We start from the raw sequence: 27,792 nt of genomic DNA on the forward strand, positions 1-27,792 counted from the left end.
ACATCCGTTCGACCACACAAACAAGCCAACAGCGCACTCCACGAACGATTAGCAAACACTCGTGCGGCGTTCCAAGCTGCCTTGGTTGACTTGCATCGAAGTCTTTCGATGAGTGGTCGAATAATGGAAGCCAAAAAGCTGAAGGTAAAGAAATAAAACCAGGGAGGAATTCCCCAACACTGCTGCCGGTCAGGCTCCGTCCTCCACATGCCAGCCAGCCACCTGAAAGCCAGTTCCCGCCACCGAAACACTAGCTCTTAACCCTTTGCTGTGTGTGGTGCCTGCAAATGGAAATACATATCGGAAAAGATTGTTTCATTCGGGAATAAACCATTCTATTTAAGTTTTTTCGTTGCTTCTCATAATTTAACACGCACTCAGTTTAAATAAACAACAGTTTTGCTACGCCTTCCAACATTTTTTTCGACATCGAGAGAGGGTTATAGAAGTAGGGAAACTATAATCTATCCGGTGGTCAGCTAGCCCCCCCCTCCCCCCCACACATATACACGCACACGCACAGATCGCATGCGATCGCGCGCAACTGACGTCGGTCGGTTCAGTCGGTTGGTTGAACTCGACACGTTCGGAAGTAAGTCTCGCGGGCGGAATCGGAAAAACTGGAGTCGGTGCCACACAAGACCACACAGAACTACCATTCCGCCAGCTTCGGGCTTGGCAGCCCAGTCACTCCTTAGCCGATCGCTTTTGGATACGCGTACGGTGGTCGGCCCGGTTAGCGGTTTTGTTTGGTTGGACCCACCGCGTGTGTGTGTGTGTGAGTTTGTGTGTGCCCTTTTTAACTGCCACCAGCGTCTGGCAATAATAGTGCGTGCGGTGTTGTCGGCGTGTTTAGTTTAGTCTGCTACGAGCTTTTTTTTGCGGCTCGCAATCCCGTTACGGATTTTAAAATTTCGGTCGCGGTCCAAACGTTCGGTCGCCAAGCGGGAAGACCCACGGACTAACGGTGTCTACCGGTGCGATGATGATGCGGCGGTGATGATTCGCGTTCGGTTCGGTTGTCATCTTGCTAAGGAGTAGGCTTTGTGCAGACGCGAGACCACGGGGTTACGGTGTTGTAACTTGCTGCTTTGCAAAAAAAAAAAACAAAAGGGCAAAAGGGCTTCTTATCATTGACACGATTTTAAGATTGCGCAGGATTCGTGGCGCAGCGTGGTTTGAATGACGTGCGTACGTTACACCATCTCGCCACTAGCATTCGGGCCCCGTTCTACAACATCGCACCGCAACACCGTATCGCGATATATATCGGTCGCATTTCCCGCGTGTAGCCCACCGTCGAATGAATTTGTAACTCCCACCTTACTTTTCCTTCCGGTTGCCAAAGTTTGCCAAGTTGCCAAAAAGGCTTTCTATTTACGTGTGCTTTTGTTTTCTTTCTGCTGCTGCCGTTGCTGCTTTTCTGACGTCACGTATCAATATGGGCTTTTTTTTCTTTAGCTTCTTCTGATTGTTTCGTATCGTACAGCTTTCGTTCAACATCGCTTCCGCGTAGCTGTGCTTGTCCCGTGCGTGCGTGATTGTGTGTGCAGAGGTCGTCGATTGGTTTTGAAAGAAATCTCCAAATTTTAAGCAGCTCGACTCAGTTTTGCGCACCGAGCTCCTACGCATGGCCTCCTGGCTCATTGGTGAGGATCAAGTGAGATCGCAACCTCCAGTGTTTGTGCTTGTGAGTGTGTTTGTGTGTTGATTGGTGTGTAGAGCAGCCCAGTTCCAAGGTGTGTTGACATCATCCAACAGTTCTGCACGGTGGGATTTCCGTTCGTCAGTGCAGTGCAGAAAGCTCGACGTCTAGTATTGCCATCCGGTGTCCGGATCCGATCACACTTCACACAATCCGCGAGGGAACCGAAACAAAAAAAAACACTCATCATGTTTCTCGGCAGGCGCAACTTTAAGCTGTGTAAGTACTTTCGAATATTTTAAACGTAACGTAATATGAATCATCTGGCCGCCGGCGTGTGCGATCCTTTCCAATTTCGGTGCGCTGGACTCCAGCTCCAAGCCGAAAAGCCGATCTCGATGACCCGTTTCAGGGGAGGGAAATTTTCTCTTTTCACAAACCAAGATAATAAAACAACCGCCTTCCACATTTCCACTTGCTGCAAAAGAGCGTGCATCGGCGTGTGGTATCAATTCTATTTTTTTCGGTACGCGTGCTACCGTGCCACTCTTTCTCGTCCTCGCTTTTGCAATCTGCAGCCGAAAATGTTGTCGTGCTGCATGCGAATCGGTTGCGTGGGTTTAATTTGCCAACCGACGCATGAAAAACGATTCCGGTGCAAACTCCGGCTACAAAATCCAGCAAAACAGCAGAAATAACAAATAAAACATTAAACGAACCGTTTGCCTCTCGCAGGCCGAGAAATCGATCAGTTTCACTGTCAGTAGGTCACGTGCCAGCGTGCTAAGATCCTTGGTTTCGCGAACGAACGCAAGAGAGGAAAAGCGCTTCGGCGTCTACTAATCCACAAAACGCAACCGAAATTTTCCACCACGCTTCTTCTTCCACCGGCATGACGGACCGGATCGGATCCGGTGCTGGCGCGCGCGCGCACTCGGATGTGAAGCGATAATTGATCTCGGGACTTACATTTGGTGTTTTTGGTTCAGGTTTGAAGGTTTGTTTTTTTTTGCGCACTGTAACACAGCTACTGCCACCTAGGTGAGGGCCTAGCTGCGTGCTATGGATGATGGGCCGCAAAGGGGTTTATTTCTTTGCGAACAAAGTACTGCTAATTAGCTGCTAATGGTGTTACAGGGTGTAGCGAGAACTTTCAAAAGCTTTTTACTGCTCGAAAATGAGCGACTGTGATTAGAAATAGAATATAGAACCTTGAGTGTTGGTTAAGACTAGGGAAAGAGACTTTGTTCAACGATATCACTCACACGAGTTACGAGTGTGTTTAAGTGGAAGCTCTGCTATCTAGTAAGGGCTCATTGATTGAAAGTTGCATTCATAAAAATTATGATCAGTTGATAAAGAATTAAAATAGAAATTTAGAGAGATTGTTAATAAGCAATCATTCGTGTGTATGGAGAAACAGTCTATGTAGTATATTCTTCCAGTTTCCTCGCGAGAGAGATCTGAACATAATAACCTACGTCACTTACTTTTCTGGCGCTATAACTGCTTTGCGATCTTGGCCCACTGTAGAAGCGCTAAGAACTGCCGTAGATCTAATGTTGCCCTCTGCATCAATATCTTAGCCTTTAACTAAAACTCAAATTGGTCCCACCACTGATCAGCTCTTTGGTCCATTTGAACAGCCTTAAAGCACAGTGCGGATAAGGTCGTCCGGAGTCATTCACAAGACATGATTAGTCCAACAGAGCTTGACGTGACTACGGCTCAGCTATCTTTCACAAGTCAGGAACGTCCGTTGTGATATATGTTTTGAGTGAATAAGTCTCCTCAGACTGCAGGATGACCGTTTGACAGCCAGCATCCTTGCACGTATCTCAATATCAGTTTTGCTGTCGGTGTCCAGTTTTAGCCCAAGATAGTCGATGTGATGGGCGACTTCAAAGGGGCGATTATTTATCTGTACATCCGGTGTGCGTAAATAAGCATTTATCAATTGGTTGTTGCACGATTTGTTTTGATGTTTGTCTCATAATTTCTTAACCGACATTTTGTATCGCTTGCTCGATCCTTTGATAAACTTCCCCTACGTAGGAGAGCCTCGAACCAATGATCATGTCATGTCATCAGCGTTCATATCGTTCATAATGTATTATTTTTTATTAATTTTCACACAAAGCTTGTGTAGACGAGTGTTTAGCTCTCGACAAAATAAATTAAAATTGCATATTACAACATACATGATACTTATCATTGCCCCTTAGAAGTATGCTTAAAAAATAAACCATAAAATGCATTTCTGCGCAGTTAAATTACTCGATTATTCATTGAATTTGATCAAATAATTAATAAAAAAACGCGTGTCTTAGCTGCTATGGAGTCATGCAGCTCCAAAATAGAGATAAAATAATCTCCTTAAATTTCAAACACTTTAAAATATTGGTTTTTGATCTTAGTTACCTTCATAAGGTACTGATATCATAAAGCATAAAATTTTAAACAACAACAAGTCATGTAAGCAGTTCAAAGTTTAAACATAAACCCTCAATTACATCACACAACAAACGATTCGCCCACTCTTATGAAAACGGCATCCAAGACTCGAATGACAAGCAAATAAAATGTTGCACGTACTCCATAATTTACAGCATAATTACTGTCGAATGCTCCGAACAGCAAACATCGGATACGAATGCATTCAAGCAATCGATTGCTTCTGGATCAATTACTCACTGTGCTTCCTTATTGTGCTCGACCAAACCGTCCTCTATTATTGCTCTCTGTTTCTTATGGTAATTGTAAAAGTGATTGTTCAAATTGAAGCGCAAGTGATGCGCTCTTTTTTTAACGGATGACCCTCAGCACTACGCTCGATGGTAGTAAAACACTCGGCCATGATTCCTGACATATTAGGCAGTGTTAATTTCAGACTACCACCTCAAACGCGAATGTTTTATTTGTTGTCTATGCGCAGAGCGTTCCTAATGACCGATCGTTGTAGGCAAGCTGTAGTGTAGTGGGGCGACCTAAACAAGCGAAGAAATACTCCACACCAACCTTCAGTGACTTATCGGTGTGCGATGCGTGACTTCGTTACCAAATGGCACACAGCTAGGTCGGTAGCTATGTAGGTGTTGTTTTGTTACAGAGTGCTGCAAAGTATTAGCGTCGATGCTTCAATGTCAATGGTACTAAATGAAATCTTGGCCTGCATACATCGACCGGGTTAGGGTTGGTGTGCCGAGGAAAAGTCGTAACGAATGCGAGAAGTGTAAAAAAACGAAATAATTAACTACTTTGATCAGCCAAGCTAGATCTTATTATTGATCACAATGAAAACGGATCGGAACAAGGTAAAATTCGATTTGAAAACCTCTATTGTTCAGAAAAGAAAATTTTGCGTTCGTTATTTTTTTTATCTATTTTTTAAATTGTGGCTTTAAATATCAAATTGCTTTCAATAAATAATATTTACGAATCCTAGCAACATTTCCTAAGGTTTGTAAATGGAATCTATTATTAAAACACCAAAAAGCGTCACTCAGTGAAGCGAAACGCTACCTCATCGAGTTTGACACCACTGACTCATAAGCGCCGTAAAGTATGCAATGCGTTGCTATCCGCGTGGAATCGATCAACGTATTTGTTTGCTTTATTGTGGATCCATTTTAGATGGGTATTTTCGGTGTATTGTTTAATTATTTCTTGATTACTCATTCATTATGTATTAAAATGTTGGTTGCTTGTATTTGAGTGCTAATTTGAATTTAAATTTATGTTTGTGGATAGCGTATTTTTTTAGCAATAAATTGGTAAAAACTCAAGAACCTATTTTTATTTCACCTTGGTTCATTCCTCATTTCGAAAATATCCTTGATCGGTATTGAGTAGAGTTGAAATTTGCTTTTTTTCATATAATCAGTTAGCCCGTTCTTCGAACTACTCTGACTATAAATTTCAAAGCCTTGTCATCATGTTTTCACCCACTTTGGTCAACGAACAAATTATAAGGTCAGTGTCTTAGTCTGATTAAGGTGTACGTCGCGATGTTGTGATCGCCAACCACATTCAGTATGCGAAAAGGTACTTTGACCATTCGTAAAAGGTTGCCGGAGCTGAATTGTACGCTGCATATGACCTTCGATTATGACCAGACGACAGGCGTCGTGCTGCTGCAGCTTGCGAATCCTTGCGAAGCACAATGAACCATTGTAGTACGTTTGTTACTGCACGAGCCACCCAATAGTTCCATTAACTCATTCGCAATACACACCTTGTGGATGCATGTGTGATTTTTACAGAGTAATAATAATATTATGCCCGTCGGCATTTACCAAACGGCACGCCGCAGTAAAGCCGCGAGAAAGCAAACAGTCTTCCGTTGAGTCATCGGAATTTTTCAAGCGACAGAATTGCTCCGCTAAAATACCACCTCCAAGCAACATTAACATGTCCAATTCTCTAGCCAAAGAACGTTCCGTTCGAGTGATTGTACATGATCAATCTCGAAGAAGCTCTTATACAAATCAAAACAAAACAAAAATCGAAACGTGCCGAAAAAAAGCGCTCTGTCATTCTGTATACAACTGTGGCCGTCCGGTAAGTCCTCAATTATCCGTCGACAAACAGCAAACGAGAATAAGATTCGCCACACGCACACACACATATGCATCCATAGAAGATGCTATTTAACAGCTATTGGAGAATCGTTAAATTCTTGACGCTGGATGTGATGTGGATGTGCCCGCTCGATTGATTCATACTGGCTAACCCTGCCGCCCAGTTCCAGGAAGCTATGCTGCTCACGCAAATCGTTGTCCAGTGACGTGTAACGCGGCACTGTTGATTGCTACCCTCAGCGCTCGCGCGTCCGGTTCCAGTAACGCACTGGCCGCACGAAGGATCTTCGACCGCTTCCTACTACGCCTCTAGCGCGCGTGGAATTATATCACCCGCCGGACAAACCCGTTTTTCCAAGTGATAGCAATTAAGGTCCCGCGGCCGTGCTGCGCGTACTGTCACCTCGATGGCATTCGCGATCGATCCTTATTATACAAAATTGTTAGAAGGTCAAAAGAAACGAGTCACCTTTCGTCGATCCGCTGTTAAGCTCTGGATGCTGCAAATGATTGTGCTGCTGCGCGAGAATGTGTGAGTGAGAGTGGGGTTTTATCATTCAGAACAACATTTGGAATAATTAGCATAAAATCACAGGCTACAAAAAAGCGGTTATCAAGTCGAACGATCGAGAGCAACTTACGGGGCTGAGGACGGTTGTTTTGAGCTGGACAATATATACTCAATGAGACGTGGCTCGTGGCTCCGATTACAAGCGCAAAACGACCCGTTCGTGATCGTGGTCTGTCGCACTCTCTCTCTCTCTCTCTGCTTTCTTGATCGTCCGGAACTAAGCGTACCGAAAATTTCGTTCTAGAACGCAGTAGAATTTCCCCACACGCTGGGCAGATAATTATAAAATAGTTTTGTAACACACCAACGGTCCTCGGAGCGAACTTTAATCGTATCGACATCACAAAATGTGCATCATGATCATCCCGCGCATGATCGCATCATTGTAAATAGGGGAAAAACAACGATGCGCAGAGCAAGCAATGTGGCGTATTGAGAGGGAAAAATCCTACAGCTGGAAAGAATGAAATAATTAAGCTTGAAAACGAACTCAGGCTCATTTCTCATCGTTAGTTGAGAATGATTTGCATCCATCCACCCGCCATCTTCTCCCTTCGTCAGGCGTTCGTTATTAATGAACCTACAGAGAGTTTGCAGTTCGCAATCGTAGCCGGGCGGACACGTGGATCAAACATTGCGTGATCATGCGAAAATAATTGGCTAATTGTGAAAAGTGATAAATCTTTCCAACACAATTTGCACCTAATGATATTGATCGTTTTTTATTTCTGCATACATATCATCGTGTTTTGTGCTCCTGAACTTAGCAACATTAGTTTCCCGCTGTTTCTTTGCTCAATCGCGGAGCTCACCTTCAACCGATATGGTTTATCTCGTTGTCCCTGAGAGCATCTTTCTTGCGAGATTTCTTAGAATTTACATACTGCCATAAAAACCCAAGGCTGAACTGACTGTATCCTGCTACGGATAAAAATAAGTCAAGGAAATGGCAGGCCGAGACCGCTCGACGAGGTTGCAGTGCCAAAGAAGATAAAAACCAACTTTGAAGAAGCGGCCCCTTGTTACAATATTCCTTCAATAAAAATTCAAAAAAACTTTTAAAAACCCCGGAAATTCAAATTCGACCAACCGTCACGCAACTTGTTCGCGCACACGGGAGGGACATTCGATACAACCAGCATAATTATTAAGCATGTTTGCCGAGAACCATCTCGACACCGAAACCGAAACACAGGTTTTGAAGCTTCTTGCATGCGGCCAGATTGCTGACGCCGCCATTGTATCTGTCGCGGCCGCTCACTATTGATCAAAAAGTTTAAATATTGTATGAATAAACAAGACGACATCGAATGTCCACCAGCCACCAGATGGCGAGGTAGCTCGTAGCTGGCTAATGGATTTCCTAGAACATCCGTCCATGTTGAAGATGCTGTCCGGCACCCTCATCTCCTACACTGAACCACGGTTGATTTGGATTTGTCCGGTAGTTTTGTTAGCATTTGGTCTTCCTCAGCACCAGCTCAGTCTTTGCGTCCCGTGCACACTAGTTTGTTGATCGTCGGGATGCCTCTGTTTCGGTTTCGGCTCAATTTGTCTACTCACCGCAAAGATGAGACCATGAGCAGCGGTGTCGGGTTAAACCGATCGCTACAGCGCGCCAGGGCAGCTATGTTGATCGTTTTGCGTCAGCAGTTTACCACAATGGACGTTCGTCCCTAGCTGGCAAACAAAAGTTGACCACATCGGGAATAGTACGATTATTTTCGCTGACACTGTTCACCAGCAATGGCAGTCTTCCCAAAGGGGGCTGCGCAAGGACGGGGTGGAAGGTGGAAGAAAAGACCTTCACTGTCCTTGACGGTGGTTTGGGTGGCTGGTGAGCATCTTTCGAACTCCAAATCAATGGCGTGAGCGTAACAGACGATGACCTTAGCAGGTTAGAGGCCACCAGTTATTAGAAACTGAATTGGAAGTAGCTTATCCGACATTTGACAGGGCCGTTTTTTTTGTTGTTGCTGGGGCCAATGCTAGACCATGGGTGCATCGATGGTAATTTGTCATCGAAGCAGATCAACCTTGCTTTATTGTCCCATGGTTCATTAGAGCGCCTACGTTGCCTTCAGCCAAGGCGTGCTGTTTTTGTTGGTGGTCTGCAGGCGTGAACAAATACAGCGTGCAGACAATGGTGGACTACTTTTCAACTTTCATCTATAGCAAAGCGATAATTGGGCCTGCGCTTTCGTCACACATTTACTGCGCGTGCAGAACACAGCTAAACGGTTTGTTGGCTGGAGGGATGGATTTTGGTCGAGGAAGCATGTAGACATTCAACCGCAGCTCTTAAAGCGTGCTAGCTGTTCTATTCAATTATAGCCATTGAAAACCTACCATAACTTATGGAATAATATTACTCAGTAAATATATATATATATCTGATGTGAACTGAGCAATTGCATCCAGTTGGTTTGAATAGCTTCTTACGTAAATGATCCGGTCAAGATCCGAAAGATGAATCAATCCAAGACAACGGTCAAAAATATGAAAGCCACAAAAGCGTGTGACATTTAAATTGCTACCCCAACAATACCGCTTCGGACGGTAATGGAAATCAAATTCTTCCCGTGATTGTTTCTCTCCTCCCCCAGCTCGGAATAGTTGCACCGGGCGAGTTCGTCCATTTGAGTTCAAGGTTTGATGTTTTTGCAGTCATGTTTCGACGCCTCTGGTCTGGCGAAGAACACCCATCGCTCCCCGGATGAAAAGACGGTATGGCGTGCCACGGTGACAGTATCAATAAAAGGTGCAACAACAACAACAACAAAAAGAAGCATCCCCATCAACCCGTCTGCCCCTGCTCCACCGTCAACCTTAGCGACCAACCGAACGGACGCCATAAATTCAACTTCTAGAAGCTCTTAAGATATACAATGGAGCACAGCAGTCTCGGACGCTGGCAACATTGCTTAATCGTGCGTTAAAGAAATTAAAGAAAGCTCTTGAGTACATGGGGGCCGTTGCGGCGGTTTTATGTGCAGGCTCAGCACCTCTGGTTCTTTTCCCAACCCTTCCCATTACCATGCACAATAGTAAAGCACTGTACATCGCTTTATGCCTTGCGAGTACTCTTCCACCAGCGGGCTCCTATGGCCTTCCCCTAGCGGCCCTACCAATGACTGTGGAACATTAATGCGGCTGTGAATGGAGGACAGGCCGGTTGGGCTGAGCTGAGCTGAGCAGCTGCCAGTGAACGATGAAGGGGTGGCGGGGGAGGAGGGGTAGTGGTAAAAATTGTTGCTATGAAACACCCGTACTCGATGTCCGCCCAGCTCAAACTGCTCCTAGTTGGGGAAGGTAATTCCTTGGTTTCCTTGGTTGTTGTTGCAATGGGCCTCCTCGTGACTGCTGGGTGAGTAGAGTAAGCGATTGAAAAGTAATGATAACTTTTGTCTATATTAAACCTGACATATAATTTTGATTTATAAAACTAAAAACTAATTGATGTCTATGAATGATGCTTAACATTGAGTACGCGTTTTGTTCATAGTTAAGTCCTAAACCGTCCAAAATTGTTCCTACAAGTTTATCTCATTTTTAAAGCGATGTTGCTTCAAATTTTTTTATTTCTTCTTCAAAGTGCTCTTAACATTTGTTTTAATACAAAAATGTCGACGTGTGTCCAGAGTTGCGGGACAGCCAGAACATAAGCCATCATAGCCATAAATCCAGGAATTGCCTCCAGAACCTGTTAACTACAATTTTTCCAGACAGGTTTTGACCGGTGAAGCAACTTTAACCGTTGCCATGTTGCAGTACCACTTTGTCATACCTACAATCATGTCATGTGAAAAGACTCAAAATAGTGGTCGTGAATAATTCTACAATTTATTAGTTTCAGTTTGCCTTTGATCGGGGCATACTATCGGCGTATTCCTTTTTGTCGGGCCATCGATCACACCGATTCTATCGTCCTCTTCGGCATCTTCGTGCCGTTCGTTCTCAATAGCCTTCTCTGTTTAAGCGAAGGCCATCTCGCAATCCAGGCGAAATCCTAGCGGCCACGCCAAGGTCGCAACAGATGCCAAACTGAATCATTGGATAATCATCTCCAGTGACAATTTCCACAACAAATTTTGGCATCCGGCAATATCTCCAGCTCCAGTGTCCTCGAACGTTTTTGGCAGTCCATTGAACCATGGACGATCATTTTTGTAAGCGTTGGAACCACTTCCGACACTTTTACTCTTTAATCGTTATCTTCTGAAGAGCTTAAGCTGGAAACAATTTATACTAGTACTGCGTTAACCATGTTGGGGCTTGGGTAGTAAGTCATTAGAGACATCACAATCTAACGCCATTTTCTACTGTTTCAGACAAAATAAACACTTCATGATGGACATTTTCCAGAAGTGGACATAATAGTTTAGTTGAGGATTAAATGCAATACCATCATCATATCTTCAACGGATTAACGGCTATTTCCCACCCAAGACGCTTGCAGGTGAACGTACGGAGTATTACAACACTCTTCCCAGCACTTATCAACTCAGCACTACACGAGCCCACTAGCAGCAGCAGTAGTAATTTGTAGCTCGCCGCAGGTCTGCAATGCAGCCCACCAACATTCACAAACACACACACACACGCACACATGGGCATAATTCCTTCACTAACACATAGCCTCGAACCGTACTGGTGTATCGGTTTTGGCATTCCGAAAGGCTCAAGTCACCGTAGTGCGCCCGCTAAGTCACCGTCGTTCGTTATTCGATTTCGCGCGTCTTGGTGATCGCGCGGTGGCTAGAGATCGAGGTTTGTCGTCGTCGTCGTTCGTGGTCGTCGTCGCCGTCGCCGTTGATTGTGCGGGCCGATGATGGGGAAAACGCGCAACATTGAGTCGGACTTCGAAATGCTCCCAAGACGTCCGCGGGATCAGTTTTCGAGTGAACGTTGAAGCGCGCACAACGCAACTCCGGGTGCTGTGGTTGTTCGTGCGTTGCAGATTTTTGTGTTTTTTGTGTCTTGCAAGCTTTGTTTTGTTTTTGCCTTTCGGTGCTTTTGCAAAACAGCGAGCACATTCACACCTTTTACCGCGCCCCACAATTTCCAACTGGTACCATTTCGAAAAGCGATTTAATCTGCCACACTTTAACGGCTGCTGCATATTGGCCGTTATTAATATTTGGGTTTGCTTGTTCGGGGCTTATTGGTTCACCGTGGCTCACGTTATGCTCTTCTGGGCTCGGATCGGATCGGATCAGTGTCGCGCGATTGTGTCTCAGCATTCACCGCGCGTGTGTGTGTGTATGTGGGGGGATATAAATCAGGCAAACAAGTGCAACGCTGACGAGAACATGGTGCTGCATTGGTTGAACTCAAAATGCGCGTGTGATACAGCTAGTTGTTGGGAAATGTTTCGGGGTTGACAAATCCGTGGGCAATCGCCACCATAGTGTCAAGACGGATGCGTTGTCTGTTCATTTATCGTATTTCCCGTATGTGTGCATCTGTGTTTGCATGTCTGTGTGTACGTGCGTGTGGCTGTGATATAGGGGAAAGGGTAGACAACCGGCCTCGATATCAAATCCCGTCGAAATTCGAAAACACAAAGCCACAAATGCTCGATCGTTTGATCGACCCAGTCTGCGAATGTTCGAAACCGCCGGAGCTGGGGAGCCGTTTTGCTAAAGTTGATTCGACCGACCGTTGTGCAACCAGTTTAAAGTGTCCGAGCTGCGAACGAATACTAACGAACCTGACCCAGCTAGAGCTAGCTGGGCACTGGATGCACGAACGAACGAGCAATCCAGTGCTACTGTTTCCTGAACCTGGGCGTAATAAAACAGCTCGCTTGTTGAGGTTGATAAATATTTAACCACTGCGCGCTGGGAGTCGTGAATGGCCGCGCGCGCGGATGTGTAAAATAGCCATGCCAGCAGTTTAAAGTGATGCCTCGTGCAGGAAAACATGTCCGCCCGTTTCACACCAAAAGCTCGCTAATATGTGATTGTGTGTGTATGTGTGCGAGTGTCTGAATGAGTGTTGGTGCATTTGTTTTTCTTGTATAATTCGTCATTTTAAATACTCCACGAAAAGAGCTTTTCAGGCCGGAGAATTCCTTCGCGATTTTTATTTGGCATTAACTGCCAACGTGTGTGAGCGTGTTTCTGACAATGTGTTGCAGTACGTACGAACAATCGGAGTCTGGGAATCAGCGTGTGCAGTTTGGGGAGAGGGAAAACCATCACCATCAAGAACTGTCTCGAACGATTCCGTGTCTGGCTAGAAACTAGTTTCGCGAGATACGAAAGATTGCGGCGTGCAATCGCGACCTGCTGGTGCATTGTGAAGTAATCACATTTACCTTACACCCGCCGCTTGAAATGATCCCGTGACCCGCGCCGCCGTGACGATCGATTGCTTCGCGGTGGATTCGCCGATCGCCGACGATTACCTTGTTTACGACCTTGCATTTGACCAGTGCATGAGCATCAACCTGGAGGTGGGATGTCGGGGGCCTGAAGGGAGGGGTGGCCGGAAGGAGTGCTGACGAATGGTTGGAATGTCCTCCACATGCCACATGCCACATGGAGGATGGAAGACATGCAGCATTGGACGCGTCTAAGAGCGGCGATTTGGGTCGCGCCGATGACAACAACAAAAGACTCGAGCGATACAGCAAGCGATGAACGTCGGGCCACTCTCCCCAATTTGTTGCCCATTAACATTGAAGTGTTTGATGGATGCTTCACTTTTCACAGGGTACCATTGCGTAAACACATCCGTTGATTGAACTCCAGTCAGTTTAACCTGGATTGGAGTTGTCCAGCAATCCCTTCTTTTTCACTTTCAAAGAAAAAACTAACTTTTGGCTGAAAATCATGGGAAACATTTCAGCTAACGACTGATCAGATCAGAAGCAGTTCAGACAACAGTTACATTTTGTTTTGAAAATGGTACAATATTGTATCACGGAAATGCTGTGTGTTTTTTTTTATAAAATTGGAACAATTTCCCTTTCAATTCTCGGACGGATGTTTGTGGAAGAAATGGCTGTCCGCACTGCAAACAACAGCAGCGTACACATTGTCCATCCGTCGGTCCGGTTGGCTTTCTTTTGTCGATTTTCTTTGTCTTGCTGGGGCGCTTACTTTTTCTCGCCCGCTTTCAATCACCCAGACAGCGCTGAATTAAATTAAAGTTCCAACGACGGACTCACACAAAAAATGGCTTCGGCTAGGGGTTTCCCGATGATGGGATGGTAGGGAGGGACCAGAAGACAGGTGACAGCCGAGCAAAGGAAGTCAGTAATAATGCCAGCAAAAGGTAATTTTACACAGCATCAGCTGAGGCGCACGTTCCGTCGCGCTAGTTTGCGACTCGGTGCAATTGGTACAACCCGACGATTGAAGCGTTCGCTATTATAATCCTTGCAAACGGGGGACACAGCCCAGCGGATCGACTACAATTAAGTAACTTGTTCTAAGCGGCACAAGAGCACACGGCGTTATACAGCCGGCAATTAACCCCCGGCCACGTCGCCACTCTATTAGTCGGTTAGTCAGCATCACTCTCGTCCACTCGTCAAGGTTTGCGGTCGCCTTAGCCACGAACACAGGATACAGCTTTGATACCGACCTAATGACGTCAGGGTGAAGCGGAGAACCGAGGGGACTTTTTTCCTTAGCCTTACTCCGTTGTAGAAGGCAAGAAACAATTTCGTCTAAGGCCACCTCGAGCTAGTGGAGTTGCGTTGCCGCTCTTGACGCAGCTTAATTTAGTTTCGTGCACCGGTCGCGCGACCCTCTAAACTATGACCTCAAAACATACAAAAAAAGGGTGTCTCGATGGCTTGGCAGGGCTTTTTAAATGTGTTTTACCTTCAAAACAACCCGTCACTAGTAGATGCTGATCGCAAGATAGAGAAGCACTGGCGCCTTTTCTGTAAGATAATTGAGGCACGTGCGTCCGATAAGAGCAGGGCCTTTCCTTTCGACTCATTGATGTAGCATGAGTCTGTGCTGAAAAGTTGTACTCAGGCAGCAAATCTTTCTTCTGGCAACGACGAATCGATGATGGATTTTCACTTTGTCAAACTGAAACAAGCAACGGTTCCGAGCGCCGATCTAGCCGATCTACTAGAGCTGCACCTTAGTAGAGAGCGCTTGATAGAAAAAAAAGAACGAGCGAACAAATGCATCTACCGAGAGTGAGCGTCTTCTGGTTGGGTGATTTTTATGCTTTCTTCAAATGAAACATCTACTCCCGCTGCTTCTTGCTGCCGATCCATCCATCGATCGATAAGCAACATGTGAATGTGATTTGGTCCGCCCTGGCTTGCAGCCTGTAGCGATCGAAAGCAAAGCACTTTTGCGCCGTTTTGCGAGCAGTAAAAAGCGCACTGTTAGCCTAGATATAATTAATAGAAAGCAAAGTGTGTTGTAGTGATACGATTGCGCTATCACCTTATGCATGTGCGACGCGGGCTTTGTGCGGAGATTGTTGGCGGAGAGCGGACCGTGCTCTAATTAAATGCAAACGATGCAAACCGAGCCGTTTTGTAGCTGCGTTCCGACGCGTTGTCTGGGTGCTTTATGGATCTGCATGAAAACAACCATTAACATCCGTTGGAGCCGCCAAGCGAGCAGGCGTGTGTGTGTGTGTGTGTGTGTGTTTTGGGTGATCTCACTCGCTCGTTGGGTGAAATTTATTCCACCCGCTGTTATCGTTACATTGCATAGAAAGTGCTTCATGCTTCATGGTACAGCTTCGTCGCTGTTCAATGTTGCACCTGTACAGCACCTGTTGGTCACCTGTGCGAAATCGGCCAAGAAATTCCACACCACCGTCGTTGGATCAGTTTCAGCAGAAAACAGAATGTCCCAATCCGGTTCGTCGGTTTAATGAACGGTCTGTCGCCCGCCATTCGTCGTTGGCGGGATTCTTTCGGCTCGAATAAGTCATTCAAGTGGTCTCCGATTGACCAATGCATTAAGACCGATTGCAGCGTACAGCATCTCGGGCAAGCGTGGTGTCTAGCTAACGCTAACGCAATCAGGAACCTTTCGGGTGAGTGGCCTCACTATTGGAGCGAACGGAGTGTGTGCAGCACCTTGTGACATTTGTGGCACGGGTGAACAGAACGGAGCCGAGTACAAAACTTCCAATAAAACACAACGCACGCATACACGTGAGCCCGTGCGCACATCGAGACCGGTGCGAGGCGTTCAAAAGTTACAACACCCAGCTCTGCGGCAGAGCGCCAGATGGATGGTTCGGTGGTGCGATTCGATTTTGCTTTCCTCGTCGCCATCATCAACATCATCTGGTCGATGATTTTGACTTTTTCGCAATCCCCAAATGCGCAAAGCCCCCCAAAATGTTTGGAGTGCCATTCGTTGGATGTATCGCGTAACGCGTAAAGATATTGGCACGCCGCCGACTTGGGATGGGATCGCGAACGAGTCGCTGTGCTCGGTGAAAACATGTCGCTGTGACCTCCGAACAGAGAGTCCACCCCTTCTTCTTCAGTTCTGAGCCGGACTCGCCGACTCGCAGTGCGTTCGCCTATTAGTCAATCGACATTCGAGCCTGCCTGCCTGCCTGCCTGGCTGCGAGTGTGGTGCCGTTTGAACAAGTTGCTACTCTCGACGCACACTTTACAACATCAGATGGAAAAAAGAACGTGGCTCGAGAGCCTACAGAGCCTACCCCGGTTCCACCCCGGTTCGGCCAACCGGTTCGGTAGCACGTGCGAGAGGCTCTTGGAGATGCGAGAATTGGTGCGACGATTGCCGTTCATTATTGCTGCGCACCCCCAAGATGCTGAAGCGAAATTTAGTAATCAACCACGCTTTTGACGCTTGCAAATGAAATGACACACGCAGAGTTGGCTGGGGATCTTCGATGGCAATTTCGTTGATACTCCACACAACTCGAGTGCCTCGGTGTGCCGCTTAGCCGTGGTTGTGGCTTGCGTATCCATCCACGAGGTTGTTGCGTTGCGATGTCTTTCATTTTTTCGCCATTTCCAACCAGAAATACGTCACAAAGACACGTTTTAGAATAGCGGTCTCTGTTTACCACGCTGAAATTACCGCATTGGAAGCATTCCTTCTCCGTACGGGTTTCGGGCTCTTCTTCAAAGCGAAAGAACGTCAGGAAAATGCGGCACAGAGGCGTGCGTTATGGACGCGGACGATAGTGAAGCAAACGACGTTCCAGCGCACATGGTCTATTGCCGTGGCGGTTGCTACATACTTTTAGCCACATATTGCATAATCCCGTCCGTCCGACACTGAGAAACCCTTGAATTGCCACCGCCATGTACCGAGCGCGGCCGAACGCGTGCCTGAAGGCGAACGGCAAATTTTCGTCCCGCCGTTCGTCCACCGATAGGATATTTCTTCTTCAGCTTGTTGGCGAATCGGTACCAACCCCCGTTGGTTTGCCGGTCGTGTCGGTTTGTATCCAACCTGTTTTTCTTTCTAACGACGAACGGCGATCGAAAACGTGACATTTTGCGCCAAGACCGGCTTCATGCGTCATGTTGCAATTTCGTTACGCCGCCACTAAGCCGATAGCTGATCGTTGCTGACGCTTAAGATATCGCTTCGCGTGGCTAAGCAGATGCGCATAAAGAGGCAGCATCTAACGAGCACACTGTGTTCTAGCACACCTGGCACGCTATCAAAGCAGGATGCTGAATATTCTGATAGGAAAAAAGTTAATTGGAACCGACGAAACATAAATAAACAAGTCCATTTAAACAAAGCCTTCGTACCATCTTCTGGTGGCACCTTCTTCTTCCTTGCCACCATGATACACCACACGCCACCACCCAAAAACTCGTTTACTTCCGCGTTCTACTAGTGTCGCATTTCGAAAGTATAAACAAACACACTGCAAAATGCAAAGCACTGGTAGCACAGGGATGGATGGATGGATCGTGTTCAGAGAACTGGTTTCCCTCGGCGAAGGGTATCGCTTTTCCGGGGCCAGGCTGCCTTCAAGCGATCGCCAAGACGAAACGAACAAGGCGAACCTCGTGGATCGACACATTGCACTGGTCGTCCGTGAGATAAAATGGCCGCAAACCCTTAAGTGGCGAGCGTCGATATAAAAGCGCTCCTCTTCGCATTCGCACCAATCGGTTGGTTGTGTTGGTTTTGCAAAACATTTGTAGCACGAGTTAAATATTTTTTTCCGACAAGACGAGTCGTTTACGGTGACTGCAATACGGTAAACAAAACAAATCCCTAAACCATCCGGACATGAATGCAAGGTCGTACGGTCGAAGGCGCGTGGTCGAATCGAGAAGCAATCGAACGGAGAACGGTGAACGGTTTGCAATCATCAGCCCCAAAAACGTGTAAACAAACTCCCGGACTTACTCCGATCCCCATCGACAAAGCACCATCAAGACGGGGAAGTGGCCGTGGAGCATAAAAGCGTATGATGCATGGACAGTAAAATCAGAAGATCCATTTTAACATTCCATTCGCGTGGTGCACAGTGCAAGAAATCGATCACCTTGGCCGCAAACGCTTTCCTTCAGCTCTCACGCACTCACGTTCCCTGTTGTTTCCTTTCCGTTACGCCGTAGGTAGGATAGTGTCTGTGAAATCTGTGTCCGCGATTAGATTAAAGGAATTTCGCAACGCATCACCAGCACCGTCGAAGCGAGCAACAAACATCAAACAAACATGTACGGCAGAAGTAATCGGTTATGTGCTAAACTGTCCAGCGCCTTTCTTCGAAAGTGGTGTAAGTATAAAGTGTACGCCCGTAGAGTGTTACTCCGTCCGTCGTGTTCCTGTGTTACACGTTGGCGTGCTTCTCATGCAAGGGTTTATCGCGCCACAGGGTGAAAGTATTTCACTTTCCGTGCGAGTCCGTCGTTTCCTCAATCGCGATGTCATTTGCAGTTTAGTAAGCGTTCATTGGTAATCCGCATCCGCCGTAGTCCGTGGAATTGGCATGTTAATATAAACTGGTTTATCTTCCTTTGATGGATCGTGCTTCACCTCAGTTGAGCTGCACTGACACTTGGGGCTCATAGTAGTCGCCTTTCCTTTCTTCAGCACCAGCCAAGGCATCAGGCCTCAAAGCTTTGTACTTTTCCATTTCTCCAATTCTTCTCCCACATCTGCTTTAGCGTTCGTTCGTTCCTTCTCTTTGGACCATTTTCTGTTGCACGTGGCCCAGCTACGATCGGAAAGCCACCTGACCGAAGGAGTAACTAAGCCAAACCTTCCCACTCTTCTTCGGGATATTTGGCAAGATCGCAGCAAGATCTGCGAATGGCTTTCTTCAGCTGATGGCGTGCCTGTGAGCGTGGCCTATTCTCTTGCCTATTGGTGTGCGGTTTACCACAGCCGGCTAATATGTTGAGCGCATCGGTAGTAGTGCGTCGTCTACCTTGGGGCGTAGGTTGGTTCCTTTCCGAAGCAGTCCTAGGCATTAGTGGGCCAGGCCCGCTGTTTGGCCGCTACGCCACGTAATGAATCCGGTTCCTCTTTCCAATGGTAAGCGCAGGCGAACACACCAACAAGCATACTCGCCGTAGTATTGGTGATTGGAGCTGGGTTAATGGAAAGAAATTGCCATTGCGTAAGGGACTTTGCATAGGCACCGTTGTGGAGGCAGCACCAGTGCCCAACCACACAGGCAAACGTGTGGCGTATGCAAAGAAAGCAAAAATATGGCACACATTAAATAAAAAAAAGGTGTGTTTTGTTGTAAAACACACAGACAAACAAAACCGAAAACCCCCAAACAAAAAGCGCTAAGTAACCCCGAAATGCCATCTCTCGCCGTACATCATGTGCGCAAACGCAAACGAAATCGCACTTAGTCTGTTGAACACCGTTTCGGACAACTCAAGGCGACACATGGCCCGGGTCGGTTAGTGTTGGCAAGCAAAAAATGGCTTCAGTATCTCCCCACAAACCCACCGAAATGTGGCGATCCATGAGAAAATGACTGGACGGCGCAGGCACGATGGGATTCTCACGATGGGAAAGCAATCAATGGCCAGTGAGATGGACAGCCACGGACATCGCCCGGGAGGGTGAGAAAATGGATCATGAGATGGGAAATAATTGTGTTATGTTACAGCACAGACTGTTTAAAGTTAATGCCTGCAGCCGTGATTAAGATAAGCGCTTGCCCAGTTTAAACACAACCGGCAGGTAAAGCCAAGCTTTTCGGTGGAAGCATTATGTTTTAATTTAAGAAAACGCATACCTCTTTTTAAAGCAGGCGATCGAACGAAGGCTGCAAGTAACGTTTAGTAAGCGGATGGAAATACAAAGGGGGAAATTTGGAGAAGTTTTCTCCTGCCCACCAGAAACCCCAGCTACGGGATGTAGTGAAAATAGAGAGTCTGTTTAAGCCGGTAGCAAACGGCGAAAAGGAAAGTGTGAAAATGTGGTTCACAAAACCCTAATCACTGATCGCCAATGCTTGCTGATCAGTGTTGTGTAATTGTTTCAATGGGGGGGGGGAATTGGTCGGAAAATTTGGTTTGGAATAAACACCGTACGCGATGCTCCGGAATTGGACGCTTTCAAATAAATTTAAAAGATTAACATCTCCGCAAAGGTAAACATGAGTTTACCTCCTTAACTTGGAGCCTCCATAACCTTAATCAAAGCACTCAAAATGTTCCTTTTCTTCTGGCTCCAATAACCATTCACAACACGAGCGAATAAAATATGCGTGCAAATTAAAAAAAAAACCTCAACACCTCTGAACCATCTCGCGATCTTAAGTTGTGTGCCTGAACTGCGCCTTCCGACAGTTCATGGTGAATTTTGGTGCCGTGAAATTTGCATACTAATACGAATCAGGTTTCTAGTTCGTGATGATACTTCCTGCTAAAACAGCTCGTCTCTTTCTTAATCATTTACAAAAATGCACCTAAGAACACACGCGCGGACACAACAACAAACACAACCCCAGCACAGCTTTCAGGTCAAAGACCCGTTTTCGCAGGCAATTAAGAAATCGGAGATCGAAATAGCCGAGAACGCAAAGGCGAGAGACGGGCGAGGGAATCTCATCTTTTCATTCTATGATGGCCGCTCAGCAGGCAGACTATAGACGCTCCATCCGGTTTAATTTGCCCATCTTTCATGCTATGGTCGGTTGTGCTGTGTTGGGTTAAACCCGCACTACGCGGTTCAGAGCGGATGGCTGGTTGGTTGTGTGTGGATATCGGACTTTCAACGTCGATGCCGCTGGGCTTTAGTGCGATGGCATTTGAAGGATAATTTTGATGGCCATCTCAGGGTCACCCTCGGAAACGATATCAATTAGGAGGCAAGCACGAGAGGGCCTCGAGGTTTGCGACGACGATGACGACGACGACGAATGAGTGTTAATGATAGTGACGTCGTTACACTAGCAGGTACGAGGATAGGACGCTTTCCGGCGGTCTTATGGTGCGACAAGCTACATTAACCCTTTTTTTCGTGACTGCTAAAGCAAGCCTTCGGTGCAAGAAAGTGTGTTACGCAGGGGCAGTTCAATTATGCGCAGCAACATTTGACTAGAACGATCATCCTCGGGTGGCGAGTGTTGCTGCTGGAAAAGGGAATGAGTATCGTTCGCCGTACCGCATTCAACGCGGCATTAATGATCACCCATAAGCAGACATCGGTCGGCCTTTTAATCGAAAATTAATGTTATGTAGCTGTTAAGTTCGGCGGCGTTACCTCATTGGCGTTTGGCGATGAGGCAGAGTTCCTGCTTCGATTTTCTTGTTATAAATAGGACGGAGATTAGAGTTTAAGTTGAGGTTACCAAGCTTCCTATAGCGCCAACACATTGCAGCTTGCACTCCAAACCCAACCTCCCAATCCTTCACACAACTGTGACACATTTCCGATTGCACTAAACCGCACCATGTACACGCCGCCGCCAACGGAGCGACAATGTAAGGACACTCTCGAAACCCAGTTTCGCTGCGGTCGAAGGGGAGAATGGAAGCAGGGCAGAAAATGAAACTGAAACCGAAAACCCCGACCCGGCGGTACATGCGCTCGGTTACAGGCAAACAAACGCCCGATTGCGCCACTAGCTATCGTTTCGGCGAACCTCCAGTTTTCCCACACATACCCACTACTGCACGCACGCACCCGTGGAATCGTTTGGTCGTCGCTTGGTCATAAAACAATGCATAAACTGAGCAGAAAAGTTTGTTTCTGCCTCGTAGCATACCGGAGGCCCATCACATTACCCACCACGAATGGCTTCAAAAACGGCCTTACCGATCCGACCGCGATGTTAGGTGGGAATTTTTCTCAGCTTTACGGGCAGCCCCGAAGACTACGGGCACACCGCACACAACAGCATTACCGTGGCTGTGGGTCATTTGCGAACCAACCAAAACTTGGCGATGGAATGAGGGACATTCGCCGGCAATGGCCCTCGGGGGAGGACGGTAGGCGGTAGATGAGAATTAGACGGGGTGGTGTGGTGAGTTTTGGAGTCGTTGGAAAAATGTATTTTCCACCAAGCACTGCCAAACCCGGCAACACCACCCCATACACCGACATAAGCGCATTGCATCATACCGTACCAACCACCACCGCCACAGGTGACCGGAGAGCTCACAGGTTAGGTCATCCTCACCGATGCAACTGCGGGCCGCTACTACCACCTATTCGCCAACTCGCAAATAGGTCTCTCGTTAACCTGATGCCTCCATGGTGTTGTAGGAGCTATCTCACCTTCGCACCGGCCGGCCATCCATTTCATCAGCAAAAGCGATCACGAACGATCGGATCGGCAAGCGATGGAGATGCATGCGACTTGCGATATTTGCTATTGGAGATTAATGAATTTGCATTCGGTGGCCCGTGCGAGAACCCAGTTGCCCTTAGCAGCGGCCTCCTCCGACGATCTTGACCTTCCACTGTCCACGCAGCCCAGCCACTTGCTCGACCACTTATCACCGTTGGGTCAGTTGGGTCAGGTGTTAGAGCCAGCCGATAAATTAGTGTTCTGCCATCAAATGGCCTCTTCCGTCGTTCACCTACCGGACTAGTGATTAGTTTACATGCAGCCGGCACATGATCATCCATTGCCGGTGCAGGGATGCATCAGCAGTACTATACTTGTTCATACCTTGAATGTCTACAGCATTGATGTGTCTAAAATGTGAATACTTAATCCATGTCCATGTTTCTTCCCCAGGGTTTGTGATAGCATTTGCCCTCAGCCTGCTCGTGCTCGGTGCTCTAGTCACATTTGGATTCACGGCCTTTATCAGAACCGTCATCGATCATCAGGTGGCACTGCGAGTGGGCGGACAATCCTTCGGCTGGTGGTCGCGGCCTCCGGTAGAGCCGATCATCCGAATCTTTGTCTACAATGTCACGAACGCCGATGAGTTCCTGAACAACGGAACCAAACCCATACTGGATGAACTTGGACCATACGTTTACGTGTAAGTGCAATTAAACTCCAATTAAACCAGACGTTTACGGTGGTGGAGATAGGGAAGGATTACTTCGCTTAGCGTTTGCTTATTTGTCTCGTAAAGACGTCTTCAGATTTACAAATAGCGCCAGCTCGAGTGGTTTAAAAATCACACGAGAAGATGGTAATGTGGCTCTCTGCTAGCTTTTAGGATGAGTTTTTTGTTCGACCGCTTTATGATGTGCGTTAGATAACTCTGCTCGGCTGAAGGTTAATGAGGCTGACTTGCGGTATGGTACAAATAAAATGGTTGTTAGGTTTGCTACAATGATTCATGCCGCGTAAAGTACTTCGCAATAGGGTTGTGTGTGTGTTTTTTGAGTCCAAATTAATTCGTTACCTTGATGGTACTGACATCGTTCGGAAGGATGATCCGAAAAGATGTCATTGTCAAGCACTGCGATAACACCTGCGATCTTTACAAACGGAGGTCGTTTTCTTTTAAATCGTCACATTTGCACATTGATTTATCAAATCAAAGGTCTTGAATTGCACAACCAGACGTGCAATTAACATAGTCTCAAGGTTATGAAAACATGCCATGTTAGGTAAATGGCATGCGTTTATCGCGTTGAATTAATTCCACCACAATATTGGCAAGCCATGGCAGCCTTAAAAATCCGTTTATCTTCATCATTACCTTACCGTTTAGGCGTATGTAGCTCATGTGGCTCACTTTTATCTTGAATCATGCTAAATTGTTCGCTCTCTCCTGCAGTCAAACATGGGAAAAGGTCAACATTAAGGAAAACCCGAACGGCACCATCAGCTACAACCAGAAGCGAGTGTACATCTTCAACGAGGACCTGTCCGGTGGGCTGGAAGACGATGTAGTCATCGTACCGAACATTCCGATGCTGAGCGCCACGTCGCAGAGTAAACACGCAGCACGGTAAGCGAATCGCGGGATCTGTCGCGGCTTTCGTGCTTTCGGGGATTGTGCCGAACGCGAACAAACACAAACATCCGATGCCGATTGCTCCACGTGTTAACTAATGCACGGTTACGACGTCTTGCCTCTTCTTTTCGGGGCGAACAGGTTTCTACGACTAGCGATGGCGAGCATTATGGACATCCTGAAGATTAAACCGTTCGTGGAGGTGTCGGTCGGTCAGTTGCTGTGGGGCTACGAAGATCCGCTGCTCAAGCTGGCGAAGGACGTCGTGCCGAAGGAGCAGAAGCTACCGTACGAGGAGTTCGGCCTGATGTACGGCAAAAACAGCACCTCGAGGGTGAGTCAACGATGTAAACACTATCGACCGGTGCGATCGAGTGCGATCGTGTAAGCGTTGTGTGTGACATCTTCATAATAGAAAATGCAAACGTAGCAAGGCATCCGTCGGGGAGAGACGACACTGCCAACGCTAGGGCACTGTTTGAAATCACGTACTTGGCGTATTGACAACGTGACATTTTGCACCTCTCTGGTCGGCCGGCCACTTGTGCTGCACGAGCAACCCCCTGACGTCAATCGATTGATATTTGTAAAGTATGACCGGAGAAGAATTTCATTTCCGCGTTCCAAGGTGGAAATACAAATGGCCACTATATATATAGAGAGAGAACTCGTTTTATCAAATTTATGGTAATCAGCCAGCCAGCGGTGATTAACGCTCGTTTTCCTCCCTCCTTCCATATCTCTCCCCAAGGACACTGTGACTGTTTTCACCGGCGTGGACAATATTAATCAGTACGGCATCATCGACAAGTATAATGGCCGAACGCATCAAACGCACTGGCTGTCGGAGCAGTGTAATCGTCTGAACGGTACGGACGGATCGATCTTCCCACCGCGAATCACCAAAAATTCGACGCTCAACGTGTACGAGAAGGATTTGTGCCGACTGTTGCCACTGACCTTCGAGAAGGAAGTTACGGTCCGAGGTGGCGTTAAGGGTTACCGATTCACACCGTCGCCGGATGTGTTTGCCTCGGTGGAGAAAAACCCGAACAACATGTGCTACTGTCCAGCCGGTCCGCCCTGTGCACCGCACGGACTGTTCAATGTGTCTCTCTGCCAGTATGGTGGGTATTATTATACTTCCGGTCCCAGGAAGATACATGTGTCAAACTAGACGTGCATACTAACCCAAAACTATTATCGACAGACTCGCCAATTTTGCTCAGTTTCCCGCATTTCTACATGGCTGACCAATCGCTGCGAACGGCAGTGGAGGGAATTTCGCCACCCGAAAAAGACAAGCACCAGCTGTTCATCGATGTGCAACCTGTAAGTAGCCTCCTGGCCATACAAGTCACCCCAAACCTACCGACCGCTAATCGTCCGTTTCCGTCCGAACAGGAAATGGGCACCGCGCTGAGAGCACGTGCACGAATCCAGATCAACCTTGCCGTCAGCCAGGTGGTAGACATCAAACAGGTTGCCAACTTCCCCGACATCGTCTTCCCCATCCTATGGTTCGAGGAGGGCATCGACACGCTGCCGGACGAGATACTGGACCTGATGAAGCTGGCCACAACTGTTCCGCCGCGGGCCAAGTTCATTCTGACCATCGCTCTGTTCGGGCTCGGTGGCTTCCTGTTCGTGGTGGCCGTAATCTGTCTCGTGCGAAAGTCGCACCGCCAGAGCACGCTGCATCTGGAAGGTTCCAACTATCTCGCCACGGCGTCAGTCGATCAGGCGAAGAAGAAGGCCAAGATGGACAACGGTATGAGCAGCAAGAGCAACTAGACACGTACCGGCACGGTGCCGACTGTCGGTTACAACTACCACGCCTGGCCGCAAGGCAAACGATTCGGTGATAGACACTGGTGTATGTAACAAAACCATTAAGAGACTCATCGTGGGAGCGGGAAGACCGTAGGATGGTACGTGCGTCTGCAAGCCATTGGGGGAGAAAAATTGAAACGTACCATGCGCCACAACAGGAACCGTCCATTGGTCGATGGGTAACGATAAGAATGAGCATGGCGCAACATCGCTTCGACTATCGAGCCAAGATTAGCAAATGGATAAATCTGGTAGAAAAACGAAAGAATTCTTAATCAGTGTAGCGAAGTCAAACGATATTTTCAATATTCATTTCGCTTGTCACAAAACACAAACTCGACGAGCAAACAGACACTAACAAAATGGCGCGGCATCTGTTGGAATTGGAACGTACGCTTAGCGTACGGATTAGAACGGGGGATGGGAAAGTGACAACAAATTATAACATCCTTCCATTATTTTATGTGATTTATACAAAACGGGGGAATATTGATTCTGAGATACATATGCCATCTAGGGTAATGGTTGCGGCCATACATAGATACTGGAGGGACAGGAAGGGTTCGGCGGTGGCTTACCCACCCAATCGAGCGCGTAGTCTACAACTATTAGCACGGATGGTGTATGTGTCTTAGGTTATGGGCTACTGCTTACTGCTACGAACGCTGCACGTAATGGAGGTTTTTAACAAACTCGGAAACCATCCCCATTTCATACACCATATATTTGCTCAAGCTGTTAGAATTTACAGTGATTCAACATTTTTATATGGCAGCTATACACTTTTTATTCGAAAACGATAACGCATCGCACTCAGCATCGATAAAATATAGATGCTCCAACATCACTACGCCATGCATGGCAAAATTTATGCAAAAATACTGCGAACGACATCACCAATAATTTTATCCTTTACCCTTTTTCCAAGACGTGAAACCAGTCAAATTATTTCCGAAGCTGCAAACATACACACACACTGTACGCCCCCTGAACGAAATTTCGCTAGTTTTTGCTGGACACTGTGACGTAGTGCTCCAGTTGCCAAAATGTACGATTTGCTGATCCTGTTGCTGCTGGTGTATAGCGAACGTCCCTTTTACAAATCAAAAACCTTACACACCGCAGTGTGTACTGTAAAATGTAATATGTTTAGCTCGTAAGTGTATAAATAATAGGTACGGTGGCTAAGGTCCGGTGGGGATAAAATGTAATTCATAAACAAAATAAAAAAAAAACATACACAAAACACCGACACACACACACACACGGAATGGGAGGGGTAAGAGCAGAAGTACACACACTTTTACACGTAAGACTATTAAAGGCAGGCAGGCAGGCAACAAACCCGTGACATTCGATGAACGCTTCGAGGCGTGTGATGGGTACACATTGTATCGAATAATTTAGGATTGACGATTAGAACAGGATCGTATCGTGGTGGCCGTGGACGGCTAGACACTGCAAGACATGGCATGTTGCGGCAGGCGTCCACGGTGACTACGGTGTTACTTTTGTACTATGGAACAAGTGGACAGAAATAAAAACGAGAACAAACAGTACATGGCAACGAGTTTTTTGTATGTTTTCATCGAGAAGTATTATTTAAATTTAGCCTACTTATTCATTATCACCGACATCTATACTGCACATCTAAGAGCGGCCCGGTGGTAGAGGCTCTTCATACGGCAGGACCGGAGCTCAAATCCTTTCCGGACCGTTCTCCCGTAGTGAGGACTGACTTTCCTACTAGGTTGTTATCGTTAAGTGCAGTAGCCAGAAATGGCAGGCATGACCTAAGAGGTCGTTAAGCCAAAGAAGA

At 46.9% G+C, this 27,792-nt stretch overlaps 1 protein-coding gene across 5 annotated transcripts; it reads left to right on the top strand.

Moving 5' to 3' along the window:
- The first annotated feature begins 572 nt into the window (after positions 1-572).
- Positions 573-27,532, top strand: LOC118512242 (scavenger receptor class B member 1-like). Of its 5 annotated transcripts, none has more exons than XM_036056385.1 (8): positions 573-592; positions 1,462-1,924; positions 22,958-23,210; positions 23,961-24,134; positions 24,282-24,474; positions 24,892-25,267; positions 25,351-25,472; positions 25,545-27,532. In XM_036056385.1, the coding sequence occupies exons 2-8, from the start codon at positions 1,894-1,896 to the stop codon at positions 25,932-25,934; spliced, it is 1,539 nt and encodes a 512-aa protein (XP_035912278.1). In that variant the 5' UTR covers positions 573-592; positions 1,462-1,893; the 3' UTR covers positions 25,935-27,532. The 5 variants fall into 5 exon arrangements, with proteins under 5 accessions (XP_035912278.1, XP_035912279.1, XP_035912276.1 ...); XM_036056386.1 differs by having other exon boundaries at positions 576-592; positions 1,490-1,924; XM_036056383.1 differs by lacking the exons at positions 573-592; positions 1,462-1,924 and adding exons at positions 11,463-11,566; positions 18,360-18,520.
- Positions 27,533-27,792: the final 260 nt, after the last annotated feature.

The sequence above is a fragment of the Anopheles stephensi genome, chromosome 3, assembly GCF_013141755.1.
Source record: "Anopheles stephensi strain Indian chromosome 3, UCI_ANSTEP_V1.0, whole genome shotgun sequence".
Lineage (NCBI taxonomy): Eukaryota > Metazoa > Arthropoda > Insecta > Diptera > Culicidae > Anopheles > Anopheles stephensi.

Bases quoted from the DNA above. Each gene is read 5' to 3' on its own strand.
- LOC118512242 (XM_036056383.1), top strand. From the start codon at position 18,460: ATGTACGGCAGAAGTAATCGGTTATGTGCTAAACTGTCCAGCGCCTTT. The intron at 18,521-22,957 runs GTAAGTATAAAG...TTTCTTCCCCAG, and splicing joins CGCCTTTCTTCGAAAGTGGT to GGTTTGTGATAGCATTTGCC. The intron at 24,475-24,891 runs GTGAGTCAACGA...TCTCTCCCCAAG, and splicing joins GCAAAAACAGCACCTCGAGG to GACACTGTGACTGTTTTCAC.